Source organism: Aegilops tauschii, chromosome 7 (genome assembly GCF_002575655.3).
Source record: "Aegilops tauschii subsp. strangulata cultivar AL8/78 chromosome 7, Aet v6.0, whole genome shotgun sequence".
Lineage (NCBI taxonomy): Eukaryota > Viridiplantae > Streptophyta > Magnoliopsida > Poales > Poaceae > Aegilops > Aegilops tauschii.
In genome coordinates, this window is record NC_053041.3 from 591220957 (window position 1) to 591238596 (window position 17640).

At 45.6% G+C, this 17640-nt stretch overlaps 2 protein-coding genes and 1 pseudogene across 2 annotated transcripts; all 3 read right to left on the reverse strand.

The window, feature by feature from the left end:
• The window catches only part of LOC141027463 (rust resistance kinase Lr10-like), a 260444-nt pseudogene that overhangs the window by 222629 nt on the left and 20175 nt on the right, over positions 1 to 17640 (reverse strand).
• On the reverse strand, positions 6992 to 11024 carry LOC109774826 (aspartic proteinase 36-like). Its single transcript, XM_073505319.1, has 9 exons — positions 10652 to 11024; positions 10450 to 10579; positions 10117 to 10376; positions 9771 to 9977; positions 8960 to 9320; positions 8776 to 8872; positions 8607 to 8685; positions 7743 to 7814; positions 6992 to 7560 (listed from the first exon to the last, which is right to left on the reverse strand). Exons 1-5 carry the CDS (start codon positions 10933 to 10935, stop codon positions 9230 to 9232), a joined length of 972 nt encoding a protein of 323 aa, XP_073361420.1. The 5' UTR covers positions 10936 to 11024; the 3' UTR covers positions 6992 to 7560; positions 7743 to 7814; positions 8607 to 8685; positions 8776 to 8872; positions 8960 to 9229.
• LOC109774815 (magnesium-chelatase subunit ChlI, chloroplastic) lies at positions 15085 to 16827 on the reverse strand. The gene is made up of 3 exons (XM_045231015.2): positions 16571 to 16827; positions 16381 to 16466; positions 15085 to 16307 (listed from the first exon to the last, which is right to left on the reverse strand). The coding sequence occupies exons 1-3, from the start codon at positions 16686 to 16688 to the stop codon at positions 15249 to 15251; spliced, it is 1263 nt and encodes a 420-aa protein (XP_045086950.2). The 5' UTR covers positions 16689 to 16827; the 3' UTR covers positions 15085 to 15248.

The window sequence follows — 17640 nt, forward strand, 5'->3', positions numbered from 1 at the left end:
GGTTAATAGGTTAGTCCCAAAAATACTATAAAAGTGTATAATAAAGCCCAATAATGTCCAAAACAGAATATAATATAGCATGGAGCAATCAAAAATTATAGATACGTTGGAGATTTATCAAACGCCGGTGAAGAGGTGGACTCCAATGGCAAGCCGGGGCTGGGCTCATGACCAGTGCTCCATGATGGCTCATCAAGGGGTCATGACGACCTGTACCATACATCGTCAAGCCAAGTAGTGGGTGACCATGTGGTGGCTCCTGCCTTCCCTATCATCATGGGGGCGTAGGCCTCCAACGTGGTGGAGCTGGACCTCTCTAGGGAGAGGGAGGCCATGAGGACGAGATGGATTGTTGTTGGAATGCTCTTCTCGGTGCAGATCTTTAGCATCGGTGGGCTGTTCAATTAGGTGAAAAGCAAGTGGGGGCTGAGGGGGCAGCTTATAGCTACTCTCCATTGAAGAAGAACATGTTCTTGCTCGAGTTCGGGCGAGAGGGTGATCTGATGTTCATCCTTAACAATGGACCTTGGACACACAAAGGAGACGCCTTCCTGATGGTGGAGGTGGATGGCAGCACTCACCCGGGCACCGTCAAGGTTGCCCATATGCCGATTTGGGTTCGTATATTCGATGCTCCGCCGATCATGTTGTTCGATCATGCTGTTCGACCATGTTGCCCGAGAACCTGGTGCAAAACTCAGCGAGGTTCTGGAGGTGGATTCAGATTGGGAAGGAAGGATCTGGGGTGAGTATATGAGGGTTTGAATTGATCATGATGTAGATGAGCCCATTCGTAGTGAGTTAGAATCCCGTGATCTAGCAAAAGGAAAAGTGTATGTCCTGAATGTAAAGTATGAAAGGCTCCCTAGGTTTTGTAGCTAGTGCGGTCACATAGGGCACGGGCAACACGATTGTAAGCTTCCTGAAGACCCCCAAGAGATGAGATTTCCGGCAGCAATGCACTCGTCCCCGCTTAGGAGAGTTAACAACAGAGGTGGGTACGTGGTTCCAGAGGCGGCCAGTGCACGCGCTTTCCTTCACTTCGGGTCGGAGGATGCTAGAGCTGCCAGGACAGCCCCCCCCCCAAAGCCTGCAGCTATGAGGTACAGACAAGTCCCTGATGAAGTGCTGGCAGACCTGCTGGTGCAAGAGGCCATCGCTGCAGTTAGCGCAATCAGATTGGATGCCGGGAGGAATCTGGCCGCTACACGGGAATCGACTCCAAGCCATGCTATCACTCACATGGTGGTTGCTCCTGTTGCGGAGGTAAACGGGACAGCGGGTGGAGGGGTCACCACCAACACCATTCCCCCTCCCTAGGCCACGGTCGGTGCACAAGCTCCAGCCGAACAGAAGGATGGCCCACCCGATCCGGTGTGCCCCCCGGGTTTTAGTACTTCTCCGATGGTTGGCCTGACTGGTGAAGTGGTTGTTGATGCAAACGGCGGTGATCAAGGGGCGAACCTGCAGGGAATGTTACCCCGCCTGCTGAACCTGTCGTGCAAAAGGAGGAAACAAGGGGTATGGTGCAGCTAAAGACCAAACAGAAAGGTGAGTCAGGGAAGAACCGTGAGGGCTCTAAGTTGAGTAAGGAGGGTATAGGTGAGGGAAATACTATACTGGGAAAGAGAGGTATGAGGGTAATGTAGGAAAAGAGAGTGCAAATGTGGCTAATGTGGAGGATGCCGCATAGCAGTGTAAGAAGAAGAAAGGATCAGTGGGCACTAAGGAGAACAACAGCTGGAGGAGGACGGTGGTAAGGAAGCAACCGAGCCCAGGGCTCTCGGTGAACTGGTGGGTGTTGCTGGAAGCGCCCACCAGGAGCCATGACGCTCCTAAGCTGGAACCGCCTTGGCCTCGGGCAGCCTTGGACAGTTCAAGAGCTAGTATGCCTTGGGCATACGTACAAGCCCAAGCTCGTCTTCCTCTCAGAAACTCAGCAAGGTAATAAGTACGTTAATAACCTCAAGTGGAGGCTTGGTCTCCATCACTGTATTGCACAACCGACCGGCCATTGGAAAATGTGTTGGTATTGCCCTCTTTTATGATGAAATAAAGAAAACTGTCATGGGGGCGAGGTATATCGATGTGTTGATCCAGTTGAATCCCTTTGGCTTGCGATGGAGAGCTACCTTTGTTTATGGTGAGCCAAAAGCGCATGAGTGACATCTTATGTGGACCTTATTACGTAGAAATAAGGATACAACAAATCTTATGTGGCTAATGATCGGATATTTTAATGAAACAATGTGGCAATCGGAACACTTTTCAGCAGCTAAAAGATCGGAGAGGCATATGCATGAGTTCAGAAGGGTTCTCTCTGAGTGTAACCTTTTCGCCTTGGCTTTAAGGGCCCAAGATGAACTTACAATAACAAACAGGGGGGTAGGGCAAATGTGTGTGCCCGCCTGGATAGGTGTGTTGCCTCCCCGGAGTGGTCCGAGCATTTCAAGGAGGCTTTTGTAGAGCAAATCTGCTCCTCCCGGTCAGGCCATCTCCCTGTACTTGTTCAGTTTGGGGGGAGGAAGGTTTGGAAACCAGTAGGGGAAAGATCAAGGGGCCCTTTCCGCTATGAGCAGATGTAGGAACGGTCCAGCTCCCTTCAAGACACTATAGCTGCAGTGTGGGGGAAGAAGGGCCAAGTCAAGAACCTATAGGACGTGGGCGCGAAGCTTATTGACAAGCAAACAGAACTGGGTAAGTGGGCTGGATGGGACTTTGGTTTAGTTGTGAAGAGAGCTGCAGACATCCGAAAATGCCTTGGAAAAATATGGAACTCTCCGCAAGCACCAGGACAACAAGAGGTAGTGAACAATTGGTCAAAGGAATTAGATGAGTTACTGTTAAGGGAAGAGCTACTGTGGAGGCACTGATCTCAGGCAACTTATCTCAGAGAGGGAGATAGGAATACAAAATGGTTCCAGCGCAAGGCAACTTGGAGGAGAAAGAAGAATACAATCTCCAAGATAAAAGATGAAAGGGGAAATTGGGTGGAGGAGGAAGAAGGAATTTAGGAGATGGCGAATGCTTTCTTTCAGAATCTATATGAAAAGGAGGCAGGGATAGATCCAACAGGGATCCTGGATTTGCTGACCAACAGGGTGAACAACAACATGAACACTGCACTGACAAACACGTTTTCTGCTACAGAAACCAGTGATGCTCTTTTTCAGATCGGATCCCTAAAGGCCCCGGGCCCGGACGGGTTTCTGCCTCGTTTTTACCAAAGGAATTGGGGGGGATCAAGGAGGATGTGATCAGAGGAGTTCTGGATTTTTTGAGAAAGGGGTGCTTCCAGAAGGGATAAACGACATGGTAATTGTTCTCATACCAAAAGGAAAAGACCCCCATTCGTTAAAGGACTTCAAACCCATCAGTCTATGCAATGTCATATATAAAGTGATCTCTAAATGTCTTGTTGACCATTGGATGGGATCATATCTTAGACACAGAGTGCATTTATCCCGGGCAGATTGATCACCGATAATGCTATCATCGCATTTGAGTGCTTCCATAGAATTCAACATAGTAGGAATGCCAGGGATAATTTTTGTGCATATAAGCTAGACCTTGCGAAAGCCTATGACAGGGTAGACTGGAATTTTTTGAAAGGAATTCTTCTCAAATTTGGCTTCTGTGAAAAGTGGAAAAAGTGGGTGATGCAATGCATCGAGTCCGTGAGATATTCTGTAAGATGCTGTTGAACCCATTTAAACTGTCTAGAGGCTTACGGCAGGGGGGGGTCCTTTGAGCCCATATCTCTTCCTGTCTGTGGCAGATGGGCTAGTGCACCTCCGAAAGAAGGAACTGGCCGAAAACAACCTGTCCCCTTTAAAAATCGCTAGGAATGCCCCAGGCATCTCAAATCTCTTGTTTGCGGATGACAGTTTGATCTTCTTCAAGGCCACAGCTGAACAGGCGAAAGCGATCAAGAGGGTGCTCGGGTATTTCTAGAAGTGTACATGTCAGTTGCTGAGTACAAACAAATGCTCTCTTCTTTTAAGTGAGGCTTGCCCGGCGGGAACTAGAGAAGAGATCAAAAGAATTATTGGAGTCTGGTCTGACTCCTTTGGAAGCAAATATCTTGGATTGCCAACACCCGAGGGGAGAATGAAGGGTGGCCAATTCCAACTAATTATGGATAGGTTTGGCAAGAGGTGCAATGACTAGTCGGAGAAATTTATGTCTTTCGCGGCAAAGGAGGTCCACGTGAAATCAGCAATACATGCTCTACCACTAGTAGAAAACGGGCCTTTAGTCCCGGTTCCAGAGGGCCTTTAGTTCCCGGTTCCAAAGGGCCTTTAGTCCCGGTTCGGGACTAAAGCCCAAACCTTTAGTCCCGGTTGGCTTACGAACCGGGACTAAAGAAGCTCCACATGGCCGCTATCTGGACTAAAAAAATTGGTTTTTCTGAATTAAAAAAATGATTTTTTTGAATTTTTTCTGATTTTCAATCTTTTAGATATTTGACAATTTAATCTCTAATCACCCCTCATCACTACTCAAGTATGGACCACTCATTCAAATCGTCTAACTTCCCTGCCGGTCACCCATCCTCTCACTACTCCAACCTGAGCACGCTTAACTTCCAAGTTCTATTCCCCCTTGTTTCCAAGTCTGCCCTTGTTGTTTTTCTGACAATAGTAAGTTGTCAATCCTATTAACCCTTAGGAGTTGAACTTGAGCATGAAGTCACATGTTTCACCGTTTGAGTTTGAAACTATTATTCTTAAAACCAATAATTATTTAGTAACACTAATATTTCTTGAAGAAGTAGTTTGACCACAGTTTGACCAACAATTCAAAAAAACTTAAATTTGAGGATAACTTTTTTCCTTCCAGAATTTGAGGATTCTAAAATTTTGCAAAACGGCCTACGGTCGTCGAAATCGGAACCGGATTTTCGTGCTGAATATTTTGATATATTATAAGTTTTTTTCGACATCGTATGCAAAAGTTATAGCCGTTTTACTTTTTCATAACACCTTTTTGCAAAACATGTCCAACTTTAAGTATTTTAATTTTCCTAACTAGTAGTGTAGTAACATAACAACATCTCGAAGGATTTTAATTTTTGAAGTCATTTTCTTTTGTTTTTTTCAAAACTAAAATGGCGATACACGCGGGGGGGTGTTAGAGTTTCAACCCCTTTAGTCCGGGATGGTGACCATCCAATCCTACCGTCGACTACATCTGGTAGCACCGTCCCAGCCAGAGTCACAACTAAGGTTAACCAAGCCTGAGTCACGTTTTATTAAAGTGGCAAAAAGAATTATTTTTTAAAATCTACAGAAAGAACTAACTAAAAATAATTGAAAACAATAATTAAAGGACTAAAACAACTATATAAGCAAAGCAGTACTGTTTTAATTAAAATTCTAATTTAAATTATTCTAAAAATAACCAAATAAATCTTACTGTGACAACAATCTGACATGTGACTAGGAGCAAAAAGAATTAAATTAAAAACTATTTTGAAACTCAAATTATTCACAATCTAGGGTTTGAAGCAAATTTGAACAAATTCATATTTAAATCATTCAAATTTGAAAAGTAATGGCACAAACAGAAACTAGAAAAAAAATTAATCTAATGCTAAAAGAATCACCCAAAAACATCAAATATCCTAAAAGATATAAGCAATTTAACACAGAAAGTAAAAACGAAAAAGAAATGAAAAAACAAAAAAACAAATTTCAAAACCCCTTTAGTCCCGGTTTGAGACATGAACCCGGGACTAAAGGCCCCGGTTTGAGACACGAACCTGGGACTAAAGGTCATCGCACCCTTTAGTCCCGGTTCGTGTCTCAAACCGGGACTAAAGGTCCCATTTGAACTGGACTAATGCCTTCCCGACGCCCTAGCCGCTCGAACCGGGACTAATGCTCACATTATTCCCGGTTCGTAATGCAACCGGGACTATTGTGTACATTGAGCTTGGACCAAAGCCCTGTTTTCTACTAGTGTATCTACTTTCACCATGAGTGTCTTCTTGCTGTCAAAGGGTTTCTGCGAGAAATATAAAAGGATGACAAGAGACTTTTGGTGCGGTGATGAAGAGGGACACAGGAGAGTGCATTGGATGTCGTGGGAAAGAATGACAAAACCGAAGAGGGCTGGGGGCATTGGATTCAGAGACATGCAATTGTTTAATCAGGCCCTCCTAGCAAAACAAGGGTGGAGGCTTATTCAAAATCCAGAGAGCCTATGTGCAAGAGTGCTCAAAGCGAAGTACTATCCACATGGTAACTTGTTGGACACTGTGTTCACGTCGGATGCATCACCTGTTTGGAGGGCCATTGAACATGGCTTACAGCTCCTGAAGAGAGGCCTTACCTAGCGTGTTGGTAACGGGAGAAGTATCCAGATCCAACGTGACCAATGGATACCGAGGAGGCAAGGCCTTAAGACAGCATCTTTCATCAGAAGGTCTCAGTCTTCGATGGGTCAACCAATTAATGCATCCAGATAGGAAGGAATGGAACGAAGCTCTAATCAGGCAAAAAAATATCCGTTCGATGCGGACGAGATCTGCAAGCTTAGTATACCGTCGGCAGAAGTGGTGGACTGCATTGCATGGCATTACGAGAAAAACAGTGTTTTCTCGGTTAAGAGCGCTTACAAATTGACGGCCTCCATTGCTGAATCAGAGCAAACCCCATCGAGCTCCTCGAATGATTCTAATGACCGTAGCATTTGGGACCTGATTTGGAAAACCAAAGTACCTGGTAAAGTCCGGATTTTCGGATGGAGAGTAGCCACTAATACTTTGGCTACCAAAAAGAATAAATGGAAGAGAACACTTGAGCTGGATCCGATCTCTAGCATTTGCGGCAATGGCGAGGAAGACGAGTACCACGCGGTGATTACATGTACAAAGAGTAGGGCACCGAGAGATGCTTTGAGAAGAGAATGGGGTCTGCCGGCAGAGGAAAGGTTCTGGTATACATGGGAAGACTGGCTGCAAATACTGTTGAGCACTGAAAACGAGTGCATGCGGGCCAAGATACTTCTCCTGATCTGGCCCTGTTGGTACCTCGGGGAGGATTGTGTGCGCAGTACAGTACGGGTAAGGAGTCTGTAAGCAGATCGGCACAGTTCCTGATGCAGTATTTGGATGAATTTAGCAGTGCTGAAAGGTTAACTGACCATGAAATGGGCAAAAGGACGGAGCTCAATGCTGTTCAAAACCTGCGCTCGTCCGTTCCCCGAGACATGCAATGGACGGCACCAGGCTCACAATTCTCATCCAACGGCTCACAATTTATGTTGGGCCTCTACAACTTTAGATTAAAATGCATTTTACTCCAGTAATAAACAAGTCTAATAGTTAATTCAAATGCACTTCTAATAACCCTTACTAAATGCAGAGTTATGGCACAATCAGTCCCCAAAGTAACTCTCCTACTGGCATTGTCCTCAATTTTTCTACTCTGATTTTGCCCTCATGCTACGTGAGAAGGCTGACCAACCATACAACAGCCACTCCAATAGTTATCAAGCCGCTGCATGATGATGCGCCACTCACATCAAACCGAGTGTTCCTATTGATTGACGAGCCTGGCAGAAGAAAAAGGCCCTGTTAGTCGCCACCAGCAACTAGAAGTACTATGATCCGATTGGAACATATGAATTCTACAGGGACCTCATATGGAACAGTTAGGCATTAGGGAAAGAATTACAATGCTCCAAACGGGAGTTGATGGTTGAAATACCAAGACAGAGAGGAATTGTGAGCTTACAATTGTAGTCCGTCCAGCCCAAGCGCATCTTCTCTAAGTCATACACAAATATTTTATCATGCAAAGCAAGGTCTGTAACCAGCCAAAGGGACCAATTAGGTAGTGAGAAGAGATTTCTTAAAAAAAAGGTTAAAAGGTCATACATGACTTGACCGTTTTATTGTAATATGTTAGTTAATTATCCACATGAAGCTACCATGTACTAGGATTTACAGTCCAGTCCAATAGGAACAATAATAGGGTTTCAAGAACGGTATGGAGTGAAGACCCATGATCATTCTCCCATGCCACCTGAGTATAGGGGAGCATATCATACCAAAACCAACATTCGGTGGAGACCGGTGAAAACCACACAAAAAAGATGTTTTGAAGTTTCGAAAAAATACAGGATGTTATTAGGGTGATGTCTATTGCCATGCAAAATTCCAAGTTCAAACACATTACGGAATGTGGGCTACGAAAATAACAAAATGAGCATTGAATAGTGCCGAATAGTAACGTCACTATTCAGGGCTGAATATGTTTTTTTATAGCTCACATTTCTTAATGTGTTTCAACATGAAATTTGGCGTGGCAGTAAAAACATCACCCTCTTAACATCGTGTATTTTTTCAGATTTTTTCAAAACTTTCAAATGTGGTTTCCCTGAAGTACCACGAAGTTTTCTTTGAATGTTGGTTTCCGTATGATATTCTCTCCTGAGCATAGTTAACTGGTTGACTTATGATTTGCTACTTGTATAATTATTGAGATGTTTGTTGAACAGATTATTTCTTTTCAGATATCTACAACAGGATAGCATTCTTAAGATCTAATAGGTAAGCTGTGCAGCTTATACTGGCTCATTCAGTCAAGATAACTAACCTCCGAGTACAGTGATTGCATGGCCATTCTGGATTTCCTTGGTACTTTGCCAGCCAATGCACCACACAGTATCATTGCCCTGCAAACCATGATATGATATCGTTATATTTGAGATATGTCGCTGCGAAAAAATACATTGAAGGCAGCATCAAAAGGCTGCTGGATTTACCACATAACCCTGCAGCAAAAGATAGTTTCGTGGCTTCATTGTCATTGCAGCACCTCCCTTAAAATATAGTGTGACGGTTGGAAATAACAAGTCAATGCTGGTACAGTACAAAGTATTTTTGTTATTAGTAATTCGACACGCATATAGACATGAACTCTTAATTTCATTATGATGAAAAGGAGACCTGCTAGAAGAAAGGAAACACTTGTCCCTCTTCTCAACCCGCTCGGTACCAAGAGGGCGTACCGATAGAGAAACCCCTGCAACTATCTGCAAATAGCTAAATATGAATCATTAGGATCTACATACTGGAGAGTCGCATACTAAATCAATTGAAGTAATATAGGCTTGTCGCATAGTGAGATATGATCCTATGAACTCACCGCACTAACAAATCCATCTAGACTTCGTCTAGAAGGTATGTTAGGGTTGTTCCTGAGTCTACTATTGGTCCTTATTTATTTGATGTTGCAAACAAGGAAGAATCAATGGGCAGGTTTTGGCCATTGACAGCAATGCCCTCCAGATTCAAGTTGTAATGAGGCCTATATTTCATCCACAATATTAACACATAAAAAGTGGTTAGTATGAAGAATTCAAAAAGTTCTAAATGGTAGAGCCCACATTTCACAGATTAAAGACCCTAGCTACATTGTGTATTAATCTTGGCTTCTCAAATAACTGAACGCATGTTTCTTAAAAAGAACTCAACCCGTGGAAGGAGTCCAAGATCTGTAGGAAGAAATTCGGAATGTGATGGGCAAGGTTGCAAGACTGTACACCTACAACTGGGCTACATTGTAAATCTCAAATTAATTAACCTAACAAGCATATTTTACCTTATAATGATAAGGGTTGAAAAAAGAATTACCTCCATAACGGTTACCATCACCTCTAACAGAGGTATCCAGTATGGCTAATTAAATAAAATCGTGCGATGCAGAATTTTGAACTCTTATATTATAGGCTCGAAGTAATTCAAGGAAAAAACTTACCCTGCAAGTGGAGTAAATACTAATCTTGGCTCCACGATTTCACCAAGAAGAAAAATGCCACCACCTTCTTCGGAACCTTTCAGGCAATGTGAGAACTTTTTAGGGGATACTCCCAAAGAGTTCAGTTGTGAAATGATAGAAAGTTGCTGCTGTCCAAATGCCAGAATCCCATCTGTAGATATGAATCCTGACAGTGATTCGGTACATCTGTTTAAAAGAATATTTGAAACATGTCAGGGAGCAACGACGAAAAAATTCTATGGACCTTACTAGGAAAGCAAACTTCACTGTAAAGGTAATGAATAAATAAACAAAATGACAGTGTCGACAAAGATACATGATTTACCCAAAAACAACAGATGCAGAAGCATTGGCAAAATGTTGATTTCCCATGATAGTGTCGAGATGCATAGTGTCAGACACGTAGTAACCCGATACTCCAGTTCCATCACCATAAGTAAGATTATAACCACATAGGCTGCTTGTGGAGTCCGAGGTATAGCAGACTTTTGATCCTGATTCGTCGGCAGTTGTACAGCTATTATCCGAGCATGATATTCTGGATGATGTCGATGAAGAGTTGAGATTGTATAACTCTATTGGGATCTGAAAAACAAAGAAGTACAATGTTAATCCGTGCATATTTCGAATTGAGACGGATAGGAGATAGGAGATTCACCTTGAGCGGGCTTCTTGTTGGGCAACCCCTGCAGCCTTTGCAAACAACCCACGAGATGTCACTTCCAGTATCAATTTGGAAAGTGTATTCTTTTGGGGGGTTCCCTAATTTCAGGCTAGTATAATAAATGCTGCAAATTAAAATTTTAATTTTAAATACAATGATCGAAAACGGAAGAAATAAATATTAGAAGCTAACCCACCCATCAGCGAATGGGTTGGCGTTGCCCTGCACAGGGACATTTACCACACCCATCCTCGCCTGCCTCGCCCTGTCCAGCTCCCTGAGATCCCCTAGGGGGACCCCCTTGAGCGGCACCGCCCGCTCCAGCACCATCGCCTGGTTAGCTGTTGCAACCGCCGTGGCCAGGAGCAACACCACCACCATGGCAGTCAATTCTGATGGCCTCATCACAAGTAATTTTTCCTGATTTCTGTGGAAAAAAACAACTATATTTGAGTAGTATGCACAGTTGCTGATGGACATGTAACAAAAAGATAGACATGATGATTCAGGGGCAGGCAAATGATTTTCAGAATTGATATTCAAAATTTGGGAGAGTAATTTTTCTTTTGGATCCTAAAGCCAAGTTTTTGGTCTAAACCGTGGTACTATCTAGTACTCCCTCCAATCCAAAGTAAGTGTCGTAGTTTTGCACTAAGGTTAGTTCAACCTTAGTTCAAAACTGCGACACTTATTATGGATCGGAGGGAGTAATCAAGAGCCAAGAGCTGCCTCAAACAAGACTGGACATTCTACATTTTTCAAAAAGGGGAATATACTAGATTAGTATGGGCATTTTGCCGCGCCGGGGTTTGTAGTCTTTATTGTGCCAGGATCGTTGTGATGATCTATCAATTGCATATCAAAGTTTTGGAGCTCCAGTAGTGAACCAATGCTATTTGATAATCGGATTCCAGATTTCACCATGGATTCAGTTAAAAACCCAACCTGCAATAGATCTGGAATCCTGAATGGGAAAAGGAAACCAACAACGTTTGTGCAACCCAAAAAAAAAATGGAAGGAGGGGACGTGACCACTCTAGATCAGTCTAGTTCTGTGCTAGATTATGCATCTGCAACTATACAACCTTGTTCAGAGAATTAAAATTAAATCATGGCACACATGCCTAGAGACTTCAACTTGTGCATAAGTGAAACTGGCTAAACTTATGCAAAACTGAAAGCAAACGTCCCTAAATATCACATTTACCCCAGCACCTATACAGGGATATAACATGATCTGTATTGAAAATTCGACATATACCTTCAGGAGCTGATTTGCACTATTGGCATATGACACACATGGGATACCCGTTTTGTTGCTACAAGATACAAATTAATGTCATTTACGCTCTAATCCGTTCAAGAACAATCTACATTTGAGGAGCACCAAAGGCTCAAGGCCAGGCATGCAAAACATCATCACGGATTTCATATGACAAACTTCAGACCAGTGCCATTAGTGTTCACGAGAAACACTTGCGATGCAATACGTATTACCAACACCATTACATTAGTGTCTCAACAATTTGCGATTTCAATGGTAAAGGAGAGAAACCTGCAGAGAAGCGACTCCCTTCCTGATTGAGCTCCTTGTCTGCTCTGCTGCCTGCCAGGGCCGGGGCGGCTGAGGCGGGAGCAGGGGAAGCCGGAACAGAGAGGCCGGCCGGAGCGCCTGGGACGGGGGCGGAGCGGCAGGGAAGCCGGAATGGGAGAGGCCGGCCGGAGCGACTGGGACGGAGGCGGAGCAGCGCCGGGCCTGAGGAGCGAGGTCGCGGTCACGCGGACGCCGGAGCGGCGGGGGGGGGGGGGGGGGGGGGGGGGGGGGGGGGGGGCGGAGGCTGGAGCGGCCGGCTGCCGTGGAGGCCGGAGCGGACCAGAGGACGCTTAAGTCCGTTCGAAACTGCAACGGCGATTATTAGTTGGTTATAACGGGACGCTTTGGCGCCACGGTGACAAGGATGAGTAGCGGTGTTATAGAAAGCCGTAATACTCGTGGGCTGTCCTTTTATCATCTGGGCCGTTGCTTGAGCCTGCTTGACTCGAGGCTACCCCGCCCCCCTTGACAGCAGATCTTCAGATGGTTCTCAAAATCAACTCCAAAAAAATAAATCAGATGGTTCTAAAAAAAACAGATCTTCAGATATCAGTCTTCAGGCCTATGGGCGTGTTTGGCCAACACGGTCAGGTGAGAAGAAAAACATCATTTGATTGCCTACATTCACTGTTTGGCCTGCATAGCACGAACTTTAAAGCACCTCCTATCCAGGCCTGTTAGGAGCGATCGATTCGGTCGTAGCCACTCGGCCAGGCTTGGGGGATGCAGGTGAAGGGGAGACGACACCGTGCTCATGCGACCGCGAAGATGGTGCGAGCTCACGCGTGTTCCCCAAAAAGCGGTGTTTGGAATTGGTGTCACCTCCCGCCGATTCGGTCACCCTATATAGACAACCCCCCCCCCCCCCCCCCCCCCCAAAAAAAAACTCTCGCCACTATTCTGTAACATCCCGGTAGTTAAGCTACAGTAACCACACACACTAATGATACCATGTCATCACAGTTAATTTTCTAAACCTCACTTTGATCCAAATTGAATTCAAATTAAAATTAAAAATAAAGTCAAATTATTATTTCTTCAAACGGTAAAACAAAAAGTTCGCTGGGTTACAAAACTTCACTAACTAATTGTCATGAATAAACCAACATTATTTGAATTATTAAAATTCCCTTAACCTATTTTAAACTGGACCAAACAGCCCCAAAATAAATCTTTTCTATTTAAACAAAATTAAAATGAATTCAAATAATTCTCAAAAAAATTGTGACAGTGCTAAATAATGTATAGTATTTATATGTCAAAGCTTCAGATTTTTCAAAAAGTCATTTGGTTCAAGGATTAATGCAAAACAGTAGCTAAAAATAAAACAGAAAGGCCTAACTAACTACTTTGCATCTGGGCCCTAGTGGCCACAGAGCACTATCGGCCCAGCCCAGCGGTGCCTTCCCCTACCTCCTCGCTACAAGGGGACAAGGAGGTTGTGGTGGCCATCCATGGCGCCATGGCCGCGGTGGCAGCCATCCTGCGGCCTATTAGGAACGATCGATTCAGTCGTTTCCCCTCAGCCGGGCTTGGGGGATGCAGGGGAAGGGGGGCATGATACCGTGCCCATGCGACCGCCGAGATGGTGCGAGCTCACGCGCGCTCCCCAAAAAGCGATGGTTGGAATTGGTGTCACCTCCCGCCGATTCGGTCACCCTATATAGTCACCCTCACCTCACCGTTCCCCCTCCCAAACTCCCAAACTCCCGCCACCATTCACCCCCTTCGAGACTTCCCTCCCACGCAAATAGACTTCGACGAGCAGGTAAGCAGCGCTTCTTCTCCGGCCGGCGGCACACGGCGGCGGCGATTTGTGTCCTCCTCTTCAGACGACAGAACTAAAAATGACGTTATTAAAATTCAAACAACAGAACTGACGAATATCCCGATAGAGAACACCATCCGGCGCTAGGTCCCAAGCATTGTTTTGCAGGGCACTTATGAGATCCCCCCCTTTTTAGTAACAGAGAGAAGAGAGAGTGCGTGTTGTATGTGTGTGTGTCCGTCAAGTCCTTCTGCTTGGGCCAAGCCCAAAATCAGTGCAAAAAAGAAATACAATGACATATATGTTTAAAAAAATGTTCGTCACCAAAAAAATGACACAGTTTCTAAAAAATGTCCTGAAATAAATACAAAAGGCACACCTTTTCAAAAAGAAATATTCATGATTTTTTAACAAGAAAAATTATAATAGATCGAAAGACTATTACATGCACAACTACTTTCATCAAATGAAAGTGCGGAGCTGAATTAGGTCCTGACGAACGCCGTTAGGGTGGCTTCTTCATGTCCGAATTTTATGGTCCAAAATGTTGTGCTCAATATAATCTTATTTCTCATGTTAGTCAAAATTAAATATAATAAGTGTTGCTTAATGGCACATGGAGCATGTTTAGTTTTTCCACCCGTTGCAACGCACGGGCGTTTGTACTAGTTTAAAAAAAGGCAGGTGCATTCCGTTAGAATAAAGTACATGATGTATGTACAGACATGATGCATACATGGTGTCATGCAAGCATCGATCTACGGCCTGCTCTTATTTGACAAGTTTTAACACAAAATTGCTCACAAGACTGGGAAGACATCCTCTTTATTTGTCCAGATAGGTAGCTTAACAGAGTTTGAATTAACCAAATGTTGGGCACTTTCCATGGTAGCAAACTGCAGTCACACCACTAGTTCAATGCAACTTTACAGCGTTGCTACTGAATTTCTACTTCTGATGCACGAAAGTAAGTAGCGTCACGGTTCCTTGCACATTCAGCAGCAAGCAAATGGTGGAATGGACACATTCAGATCCAGACTTGCTGTAAATATTATAAGCCTCCAAGGCAAAACTGAATCTGTTCTTCTCTAGAACTGCATCTTACTACATGATAACCTGGCAGATGCCTGGGCCTGCGGCTTTCTTTCCATTCAGCTCCTTGACAGAACAGGGTACTGTTCCCATGGCTCCACAAGTGCATTTTCTTTTTCTTTCATTCAGATAATGGAGGAGAAAGTGCTATTATGAGCCCAAGCTCAGAACAACATAACAAAGTTCACCATAATTAACGATCGGTAACACTGTTTTCTATACAATGCAGGATATAGTTCGATAAAAGATGATTTACGGAAGGTGCTATAAAAGTTTACAGCCGAACAAAAAGCCTCCTGCCTTACTTTGTGACAGAAAAACATTTACCTCGAGAGTAATCTAGCCAAAGACTTCATAAAACTTCTCAACTACAAGCAAGCCCGAGTCGATCGATTCGAGTGGGTCTTTACGGAGCCGATGCCTCAAACAGTTGGGGATCACAGTGGCAATGTCCTCGACTGTCACAATGTCCCTTCCTTTCAAGGCAGCCAACGCCTTGGCCGCCCTGTTAGTGACAATGTCTCCTCTCAGTCCATCCACATTCAGCTCGGAACACACCTGGGATATCTTAACCCGGAGATCATGGTCGAGCTGCACAGAGCCCAGGTTGCTCCGAGCGGATGTGATCTGGTCCTGGAGCTTCCCTTGCTCCTCCAAGTAGGACTGCCGGAACGTTTTTGGGTCCTTGTCGAACCGAGCCCTCTCCTCCACAATCTTCACCCTCAGCTCCGCGTCCCTGACCGTGCCAACCTGCGCGTGCATCCCGAACCGGTCCAGCAGCTGCGGCCGGAGCTCGCCTTCCTCCGGGTTACCGGACCCAATGAGGATGAACCGTGCAGGGTGGGAGATGGAGATGCCCTCCCTCTCCACCGTGTTCCACCCAGACGCCGCGGAATCCAGCAGAACATCCACCAGATGGTCATCCAGCAGATTGACCTCGTCCACATACAGTATCCCCCTGTTGGCCTTGGCAAGCAGGCCTGGCTCGAACGCCTTGACACCTTCGGTGAGCGCCTTCTCAATGTCGATGGTGCCGCACACCCTGTCCTCGGTGGCGCCGAGGGGCAGGTCGACCATGGTGATCTTGGTGGTGGTCACGGGAAGGTCCTCGCCCTTGAGGAGGCGGTCACGGACCTCGGGGCCCATGACCTCGGGGTCGAAGGGGTCGGAGTTGAACGGGTCGCCGACAACGACGCTGATGTCCGGGAGCAGGTCGACGAGGGAGCGGACGGTGGTGGACTTGCCGGTGCCCCGGTCGCCCATGATCATGACGCCGCCGATCTTGGGGTCGATGACGTTGAGCAGCAGGCAGAGCTTCATCTCGTCCTGCCCCACGATCGCCGGGAACGGGTACACCGGCCGCTGGCTCTCCTTCGCGCCCGCCGCCGGCTTGGTCTCCTACAACAATACGTCAGAGCCAGCAGAACATTGTGGGTTGGACAGATTTGAGGGTTTGGGGGCGCGCGGGTACCTGCACGGCGGCGGAGGGGGCGGCGACATTGCAGACGGCGAAGCGGCCGCGGCGGAACCCTCTGCTGGTCCTGGACGGAGCTCGGGCTGCGCGTGGTGGGAGAGAGCTCGGGTGAGTGAACTGGGAGGGAGCCTTTGGAGATTCCGCGTTACTGGATTTCAACATTAGAGGGAGGGGGGAGGGGAGGTACCTGAGATGGCGGCGGTCGCGGCGGTGGTGAGGGAGAGTGGGCGGGAGGTGGAGACGGAGAAGAGGGCCGGCGAGGTGGCGGCGGCCGACGCCGGGGAGAACGGGGAGGCCATGGCCATGGAACGAGGGGAGTGGATGAATGGAGGGGGGCGAGGGGATAAGAGAGGGATTGGGAGACACGGGTTGGGACTTGTTGGATAGGCCGGACGCTGCTTTGTTTTCTGAGGGATGGGCCGGACTAAAGCTGGCCATATGGGCCATGCCTCGCGGGCCGGCCCATGGATATGGGTTTTCGGCCCGGCATGGACCTGGCATGAGTATGCCTAAAAAAACATGACAAAAATTAAGGGTATGCTTTCTTGTAAAAAAATTAAAAAAATTAAGGGTACGCTTAGAGCGTCAAATTTAGAAGCTCATTTACCTGCCAAATACTCAGCTATGCTTGATCAGGGTTGCCATCTGTGGCTTATTCCTCCTCATGACCCTTCTTGTATACCCTTAAACACTAGTTAGCGTGCACGTGCAATGCACATATTCATTACAAAGGACAAATATGTTGCCTGCAAAAAAAAAAGGACAAACATGTTCATCCTAGTTAAGAGGCAAACATTCAACAAAAACAAATAATGAAACTCAAGTGATGTACCACTAAATATTAGAAAAATATGTACAAATGATTTTCTTTTGGCACATGAATAATGATTTAATTTGCTATGTTGAGTGGAGTTTTTCTATACGAATAAGAATCACTAACATATGCAAACTTCCGACACAGAAAGGGAGTATATATTTAAACTCTTGAGGGATGTTGTTGCACTCTATCGCTCTAGTACTCTTCCACAAAAGGAAAAAGTCCAAAATAAACCTTGGACTTATAGGCTAAGGATAAATCGAACCCTGGACTTCAAATCCCAGAAAATGGCACTTTGAACTTGGCAATCCTGGTCTATTTCGGATCCTAGACCTGTTTGGCACACTAGGAATACCCAATCCCGGCCGGGATAACCTGCTACTCACACCAACAAGAATTTGGGCCTGCCCAATACACATGTTTTTTTTTAATTCAACATT